This window comes from Aptenodytes forsteri, unplaced genomic scaffold, assembly GCF_000699145.1.
Source record: "Aptenodytes forsteri isolate BGI_AS27 unplaced genomic scaffold, ASM69914v1 Scaffold2, whole genome shotgun sequence".
NCBI classification, from domain to species: Eukaryota; Metazoa; Chordata; class Aves; order Sphenisciformes; family Spheniscidae; genus Aptenodytes; species Aptenodytes forsteri.
This window is the reverse complement of record NW_008795695.1, coordinates 8,476,762-8,486,024: the sequence shown is the minus strand read 5'-3', so window position 1 is coordinate 8,486,024 and position 9,263 is coordinate 8,476,762. Positions and strand designations below refer to the sequence as shown.

Below are 9,263 nucleotides of genomic sequence, written 5' to 3'. Positions count from 1 at the left end.
CCCGGGGGCTGAGGGTTTGCTGGCCGCCAGAACAAGGGGAGGGACGCCATTTTGCAAATCCAGGTTTAGGAAGGGAACCACTAATACCCCCACCGCTGCTGACACACTGAAACTGGCAGAGCGCCGACAGTCTTGCACGGTTTCTTAAAAATACAGATGAACCGATACCTCATCTCAGCAGTCACATAGTATCTGAAACGTATTCCCAACCCCTCTTTGGACTGCACCAAACAGTACACTTCCTCCTTGTTAAGAAGGAAAATGTATCCTTATCAACTTGCAAAAGTTGTAAGAGGGAACATTGAAACACTCTGTGTAAAACAAATAGACTTGCACACTTTTAAGTAGCTTTCCTTCATACGTGACCATGTCAAGCGCTATGTGCCCCTGCGAAAGTTTGCATTTGAATGTGATGAGAACATGGTGTTCTGTCCAGAGTAGACAGCCGGCATGAAAGAAGCGGTAACTTTTAGTTTGGGTAAGGCAGCTGCAGATTCATCCTGCAGGCCTTCCTCTGTTCCAGATAAAAGACATCTTTTCACACTTTTGGTAATTTCTCTGGCTTATGGAGGCACTTTGCACAAAAAAAGACAATCGGCAGGTTCTGGTGTCAGGATAAGCTTCAGTAGTTTTGCTCGTAGGCAAGAAGTCATTTTCTAGGAGATGTGGCCTGCTCTAGTCCCACTCTTCCCAGAAGTGATTTATGTGAAATCATACTTATGCTATTTGAATGGGAATTAGTCCTAATTTTCTAGGTGCAGAGAGAACAATGAATGGAAAAGTTAGCTGACAGGAGTGAGGTATCATATTTAAAAAACATGCAGTTAAACAGTTTTATGCATGCATATATAAAACCACTTTTTTATATTTGAGTGTGGAAAGAGTGGGGACAGACTGAACACAGGGTTTTGGAATGGGTGGGAAGGGAGAAGATGCAGCCAACAGGAGATTGGAAATACTACAGAATAAGTCATTCTGTCAGGTCAAATACCTGTTCTGATAAAAATAAACAGACAGACAAAAAATAAACAAACAATCCTGCAGCTATTTTTCATAGAATTTATGCTTGCCCAGAGGTGTGTTGCCAGTGAGACAAAAGAACAGGGGCAGTCATGGTCAGAAGGCATGTTTCTTGAAGATTTAGGAATGGAGGCTCAGCATCTGGCAGTGGAGGTCTTGCAGCTAGACCCATCATAAGGCAATTATTTCACTTCTCTCTTATGTGTTCTGATATCAGTAGAATAACACATCTCAGTCACCTTTACTTCTACATAGATAATATTGGTTTACTCATCCTAACCCTTGCTGAAGGGTTCTTAACCCTTGGCCTGAAGGCTGGCCGCATCCCTCAGGTGCAATACAAGTCCCACCTTACAAAGCTTTCAGATACGAGACAGAGCTGTCTTCAACCATGCAGACCACACAAGCACTGCCATGTTGTCTCCTGTCCAGTGGTGGACAGGACACTGGCTGGAAGGAAGAAGGCTCACCTCAGGTTTTCACGGTGGGAATGAATAGCAAAGCAACATCCATGGCATAAAAGTGGTGGGAATCTTGCAGGAGAAATGGTTGCAGGTTATAGACACAACCACTGAAGTCAGCTGGCTAAGTTTATATGAATACTGTGTTTGGCTGCACCCCTTGAGAAGCCCTCTCCTGCTCCCAGTCCCCATGAGCTCAGCTTTGCTCAGCTTTGGTGGCTGATGGGCCCCGACAGCTGGGTTCCCTCTGCAGCCCCGTGTGGCACAGCCTCCTCTGGCTCTCTGGAGCTGCCTGTTCTTAAGTGCTTCTTTTTTCCAACTGTCCCTTGGATCTGCACCACTTCTCTAAGTACCTCCTTTGGGTATCAGTTTCAGTTTTTGCTCAGGTTGTGAGTTTGACATGGGACTTGCATCCTGCTGATCTGACAGAACTACATGAGAGGTGATTGTCTCTCACCTATTCTTATTCATTGCAAAGCGTATTCATTAACGGCAGTATCCTCCTCTTCTTTATTTGCCTATTCCCTGCTCTGTAGCTCTTAGTACAAAACAAGGTGAGGATTTCAAGGCCGGCAAAAAAAACCTTTCAGTGATAAACACTACCTGATTATTAACATTGGGCAATGTCTAAGTGTAACAAAAGATTAGCTCTTTAAATACTCATGGAAGTCTGACAAAGGCAGAGCAGAAAAGGACTAACAGCTGACCTAGCCAAGTTAATTATCTTTGTAGGATAGAGAAAATTTTAAGATGTAGTGTTTGATACGGTTACCATTTTTATGGAGTAATGATTGAATAGTTTGTAACAGATCTTGCTGTGTTTTTCCTAAAGTATAGGGACAGATATTTTCTAGTTCTGCTGTAGTTGAGACCTAGCAACGACGTGCAGGCACTGGGTTAATGTTGCTGCTCTAGCAGGTCACCCTGCTGGTGCTTATGCCATGAGGTCCCCGTGCAAGCAAGAGAGACAAAGTAGGAAGTCAGAGAGCAGGGGGACAGGGTAAAGAGGGACGGGGTGGACACAGTTCAGAGGAGAGCTGGCCAGTCAGCCCGACATTGCTCCTTGTCACTCTTCAGCGTCGTGGTTTCACAAAGGCAGTTTTGGAAATACACCATTAAAATTAGATCTGTCCCAGTGAAATCCCAGAGCTTTGGATATCTGTTGTTCTGCGCTCTCTGCATTCAACACTCTTCCCCTCTATCCCAATTACTTATCAATTAATCTCTCCTGCTTCACACTCCTCCTGTACACTACCTTCAAGCTCTTTACACCCCATCTGTTTCTAAAATAGGCCCTCAGCTAATAAATATTGTTTTCTCAGTTAGGCTTCAGGAAGGATTACTGAACACCTTCTTCATTTAAAAGATGAGTGCAGGTAATTAAATATCACAGATGTTAGACATTAGTGGACAACATGAAGATCCCTTTATAGTCTGTTAGCGAACAAGTTATATCCCTGGGGGTTATCAAGTAGGCTGTACCTACTTGGATTATTTTAACTTCTTTTCCTTCCCTGACTGTACAGGGAGTTGCAGATCAAGGTTGCAGTTTTTGCAGCCTGAGGTAAGGAAAAAATGCTTCTTGCATTACATGGGTCTTAGAGAGAGCCCTCCCCACCGGCCTGCCTAACACCCGTCAGCCCCACCACAAAGGGAGCAGGCCGGGGTATTTGTTCATGCCTCTGCGACTCCAGTTCACAGTCCTATGCAGTGCCAAATACACAAATGCCAAATATTTAATGGTTCGCCCTAAGCGAACTGGTGTTCACTGAACAGAGTCAGCAAGGCTTTTTTGCCTCTCTGTGCAGGCCGCTGCCTCCCACAGAAGCCTGCTCTGGCTATTCCCTGGTGCCTGCTCCATCAAGCGTGTGCGTCTGCTCTTCCCAGGGTTTGCCACATTTCAGAAGTGAAGCTACGTATCCCCAGGCCAAAAGCTGCCTGCGCATGATTTGAACTCTGCTTGTTTCTGCCAGAAGCTGAGTAACTGCTATTTTGCACCGAACTCAGTGGGAAATAGGGGTGAGCAGAGCCTCCAGAAATCGGGTGGCATTTAATTGGGTTCCCCACCATGGGATGGAGGGGGAGATTTATCAGAGTAAATGTAGACAGGTACAAACTGCATGTCTGCAGACCCTAGAGCCAACAGGGATCTAGTGAGCAGAGTCAGTGAAATGATTCTTCTCATGCCAAGGTAGATGTCTAAAGCAGACCAGATGGTCCTTGACAGAAAAAGGCCTATTTCTCTACACTGACTGTACAAGGACCTGAGGGTGACTGGCTCAGGGGGATGATGTCTGTGCTGGACACATCTAAACTCGTATGAGATTAATCCTGTCCCAGGTGATTCCCTTACAGACTGAAATTTGAAAATGGACAGTCAGCAAAATGTGGGCCAAAGCCCAATTACTTTTTCTGCATTATTTTTATTGCAGCTGGTGGTTTAACTGGAATTTCCACAAATTACTTGTGGTATAAAATATTATCCCATGTAAGAATATGCCTAGCCCTTTGTGATGGGAAAAAAGAAACCCAAAACTGTATTAACATTTGTATGTAAGCCAGTTCTGTATTCTCCTATTTAAAATATGTTATTTCAACTGTGGAAAAGACAAAGTTGCAAGTGAAAAAATGGTATTGGAGGACTGCAATTTTTACTACTTTCAAAATACATGCATGTTTGCTATGTTTGTCCCTGGTTTCTTAAACTTCTGTCAAGAAGTCGGTGCAGCATTCTGCTGCTTTGTGGTTGAGAGGGTCTTTGGTCCACCCGAACAAAATTAAGAGGGAGAGATGCCTCGCTGAAAATCACAGCGGCATGCTGCGTGTTGGGGGGGTGATGCCATCTGTATTTAGTGTCCTGAGCTTCCCAGCACTAAGCTGATTAGGGGCAATCAGCTCCCTTCCCAGCTGCTTAGAGGCAGTCTGCTTGGGAAGAAGGTAGGGATGTAGACATGCAAGAGGGAAAAAGCCTCTTGCAGAAAGCCAAGGTACCTCTAACCAAGGCTGAAAAAGCAGAGAGGAAGAGTAGATACACCTTCTTGCCAGATGCCACCAGTCCCTCTCTTCCTTCTGTTTGTTACTCAGTTCCCTGAACTGCCAGCATCCCACAAAGCTGCAGGCGCCAAAGCAGCCTGTACTTAAATTCTGAATGAATCATTCTGCAGTGTGTTAAAAAAAATAGAAGAATATCAATAACGAAGCTTTCAAAAAAATAAACTCTGTACTACTTTTTTTTCTTTTAAGTACTTAAAATCCATTCATTCTCCAAAAGTCTTTGACTTTCCTATTCTTCTCTTTTACTTTATTTTCGTTAAGCAGTACTATTTTAACAAAGCAATAACCTCCTCCATGTGCCGCAGGCAAGATAACAAACAGACCTTATATGTAGTTTTCCATTGTCAAGTACCATATCTAATTCAATAAAATAGTGGTTTGGGATTAACTTTGGAAGTGCCCCAGAAGCATCAAGGTCCTAGAAAGTCTGATGACTGTCCTGGAGCCTCGTGTCGTCTTGTTTGCTAGCTAAGTAAGGCCAGCTCAGCACTCACTTCGTTGTTAACAGTATGTCTGGCTTGAACTCTGGACCTGCTCTCATTTTGGACAACTCCGGGCCTCTGCCCAGGCTTTTGATTCTGCTTGGGAAATCCCCGTCAAACTTACTTCGCTGAGTCCCCTCCTCTCCATCACTTTCAAATGCCTTTCAACCACTCCCGTCCCCTACCTCATGCACCATTGCTTAGGGAAGGGCGTGCACACAACACTATTTAAAGGACCATCTTGATTTGCACATGATTCAATAGGATTACGGATATGTTTAAAGCTAAGAGTCTTTGCAAGGATCTGGGTCTTATTAAGTAACTGTGATTTCATTATTGTCATCCTCATTGTTCCTCCCTCCGTTTTCTGACACATACCGTGGCACTGAATTTGGGGCGTGAGTTTTCAAAAGTGATGAACTGCTCGAACTTCAGCTGAATTTCATCTGCTCAAGGCATCTGAAAAGTAGTCCTTAAAATAAAAGCTCTTCAGAGAAGAAAACATGCCTTTACTTGTTTTGCAAAGTGCCCAGGACATATCTATACTCAAAACTAAATGGATAAACTACATACGGTGTTTCATGTTTTCTGTGTTATAAACGCTGCTTTTCTCACATTGACCTGGTTTACAAAATTGTATATGAAGTCCTAATTAGATCCATCAGAGCATTTTACTGTGGAACCTGGAAATAACTCAAAGCTTTTTCTAAGGTCCAAGAGATTTCCTTCACCTTTAATAAAGCGTCTAGATTTTCTTGATTTTTTAAAAAAATTATTTTAATTCCTATTACATTAAACTGTCATTTATTTTAAATTAGTTTCCTATTTTACTGTGCCTGTTGCATCTTGAAATAATTTCTTAAAACATAATCCCTAATCACAGCTCATTTGATCTTTTTCGTACTCTTGCTTCTGTTTTAAATTTCAGTTTACCTTTCATAGCTCTTAACAGCTTCTTTTTTCCCATGTAAAACAGAGTCACATTCTGTACCATTTCCACTTGAACTTGGCTTTTAATACAATTCTTCTTTGCAAAACTCAGAGAACTTTTAAAATTATTATCGCTTTTAAAATAATTCTAGATTTTGGGAATAAAACTTAGTATATTTCAAAATAGTCATAAAATTATTTGAGTTAATACCTAGCTGATATAGAAGCAAGTTACACGTGCAGTCAAGAGGTGCAGTGATCATTCGTCTTTTATTACCAGTGTTGCAGTATTTGCAGATTGGCTGTTACACTTACTGTTAAATTACTCAGTTCATTAGAAAACCAGATCGCATCTATATGTAGTTCTCTATAAATTAATATATAGCTTTCACTTCAGCAGAATTTCTGAAATATTTTTATACACTGTAATAACAGCCTTGAAGATAGCTTTTCACAGCATCAGTAAAGAAATTGACGGTTTTGCAGCCTTGTAGTGAGAGGCTGCAACAGGTGATCTCCAGAGCTCCCTTCAGCCCTGCTTTCCTTTTGCTTAATTTGAATGTGGAATTCCCATGACATCTATGCAGCTGACTCTTTCTTTCTTTCTTTCGTTTTTTGAGGGGGTGTTTAGTGAAGCTGGTTTTGGTGCATAATGCTCTAGAAGTGGTGATAAAGGGTAGGAAACTGTAGAAAAAGGCAAGCACCATCTGCCTTGGGATAGAATTACACACAGTTTGTTCTGTATGGGCCCAGGTCCGTTTTTCACTAATGTTGATTTTATTTTATTTGCATGCAAGTTATGCCACAATCTCTCTCTTTTTCTTTTTCTTTCCCTTTTTCTTTTTCTTTCCTTTTCCTTTTTCTTTTCCTTTCCCTTTTTCTTTTCTTTTTCCTTTCTTTTCTTTTTTCTTTTCTTTTTCTTTTTTTCTTTCTTTTCTTTTTCCCTTTCCTTTCCTTTCCTTTCCTTTCCTTTCCTTTCCTTTCCTTTCCTTTCCTTTCCTTTCCTTTCCTTTCCTTTCCTTTCCTTTCCTTTCCTTTCCTTTCCTTTCCTTTCCTTTCCTTTCCTTTCCTTTCCTTTCCTTTCCTTTCCTTTCCTTTCCTTTCCTTTCCTTTCCTTTCCTTTCCTTTCCTTTCCTTTCCTTTTTCCTTTCCTTTTATTTTCTTTTTCCTTTTTTTTCTCTTTTTCTTTTATTTATTTTTCTTTTTTTTCTTTTTCTTTTCCCAGGATTAGGAATCCAACCCTAGTCTTTCTATTAACAGCTTTGACACAGTTTTTGTTGAAATTGTATTCTATTTATTGTTCCTTTTCAGAAGTGCTTACCGACAAAACCCATTTGTTCTACAGCACTTGTAAATGAGCTCTATGGTAAATCAGTAATCAGGCTTATTACTGATTGCTCCTGAAATAAATGGCTCTTTTACCTCTACTACGCATTACTCTTTTCTACCTAATTTAGGAGCTGACTTACCAGAGTGTAGCTTAAAAATCAGTAAGAGGTACACGGTAACCTGCTGCGTTACTATAATGAACAGCGTATCGTCGTGAGATCTGGGGTGGCATCCAAAGGTGGCAGTGACCTTGGGAGTCCAGCCCTGCCAGGCACAATGCAAACATAGGAAGACGCATTCCAGAGCAACTTGCCATCTAACTGAGAACGGCGGCAGGGAAGGAGCATAGCGAACCAGGGGAGAAGGGGGAGATACATATAAAAGAGAAGAGATTGTGCTGGTATTTAACAAAGCAACTGATCTGAATCAGTTCCATGAGCTTTGTACATTACCTACCACTTTAAAGACTCCTTAACCAGCCTTAGCTTCTGCACCTCAAAACTTTTTTAGCCTCCTACCAATACCACGGTAAAGAAACCTTAGCTTCACTGCATTTGTTTTATTTAACAGCATTTTATTTGTATGTTTCCTCTCTGCCCTGGGACGACAACTACTCTTCCAAATACTAGCAGTTCTGATAAACACTCCAGCTAATCCTACCTCTCCTGTGGGTCCTTCTACAAAAGACCCATCTACACAATATGGGACAGAGAGGCTATCACTCTGCTTTCTCATTCTCACTTCTGTGGTTTTGAGACAAAGAAGATCAGTCTGCACAAGTTAAAGAAGAGGAAAAAAAAAAAGGATGGTGTATTGTACTGCCAAATACAGTGCACCAAACTGCTATCAGAAATAACCCTTTAGGTTGTGCTGTTAAAGATGTTTTGCTATGAGAGCCAGAGTCATGAGATATTTTCAGTCAATACAGCTGGAAATAACTAATGTAGATGGTTAATATGACACAGGCTGTAGCAATTCCTTGAATGCTGTTGGCTACAAAGACCAAAAAACATATAGAAAAGTGATCTATACAAATTGTTCTAAGCCAACAAAAAATTCAAACCTGTGGTAATGGTGTTTTAAGATGCATGCTTGCCTCGGTAAGGCTTGGGGAAGGCTATCAAACTGGAGTAAGTGCGCTCAGGACACCTGGCTACTGTGGTTGCTGCAGCTATTGGTGGGCAGAGGCCGAGCTAAGCAAGCAGCTGTGAAGACCGCAGGCATCCAGGAGGAAAGGCAGGGTTGGGGCATGATGCTGCAGAGGTACGGCAGGAGCTTGGCAAGCAGCACTGGGTGGCATCCAGGCCCTCGGAGGGCAAGGGTGATGATACTGTGAAAAAGGAATCCCTTGGGATGTCTCGATTAAGTCAAGGTAAGGAAAGGGAATGCGATGGGGAGCAGTATGGACCAGGTGTGAAACCACTTTCAGCAGCTCTAAGAGGAAAAACACTCTTGAGAGATTTGCAGGACTGGATCTGCTTAGCTGAACAAAAAGAATAGTGAGGAGGGACGCCAACGTAAAACTTCAAGTACTGGGAGACTTCTTATTACTTCTTAAACATAACTAGAACAAATGGCTGTCAGTGAGAATCAGGCAAATTTAAGCTAGAAAGAAAACATACCTTTAACAGCATTTAACATCAGAACAAACTGTTAAATAAGACTGGGGATTTTCTTTATATCTATTTTCTTTTCGGGGCATATGCTTTGCTCAAACTGAGTTTAAAGTAAAAGTAGTGAGATTTTGTGTACTTTATATATTCACTTTAAGATGACTGGCTTGCCTCAAAAAGGGTCAGACCTCTCTCTGTCTATAGGAGGCTCTTTCAAGGGAAACAAATCTATCTGTGAGAAATGAACCCAGAGGGGCTGCTTGGCAGATAATAAGCACTTGAAAGAGGTAAAGTGAAGACTCTACTGAGTAGGATTTTTAGTGAAACCTCCTAGAGAACAAGGCCTTCAGGATGGCTGTAGGAAACGTAGGAGG

General features: G+C 41.8%; 1 protein-coding gene across 1 annotated transcript in view; it reads right to left on the bottom strand.

The window, feature by feature from the left end:
* CLIC6 (chloride intracellular channel 6) overlaps nt 1–8,011 on the bottom strand; it is a 41,740-nt gene extending 33,729 nt beyond the window's left edge. The window contains exons 1-2 of the mRNA XM_019473036.1: nt 7,937–8,011; nt 7,417–7,540 (exon numbers count right to left, since the gene is read on the bottom strand). Of these exons, the coding sequence (XP_019328581.1) occupies nt 7,417–7,540; nt 7,937–8,011 (199 nt within the window). The remainder of the gene's footprint in view (nt 1–7,416; nt 7,541–7,936) is intronic.
* Nucleotides 8,012–9,263: the final 1,252 nt, after the last annotated feature.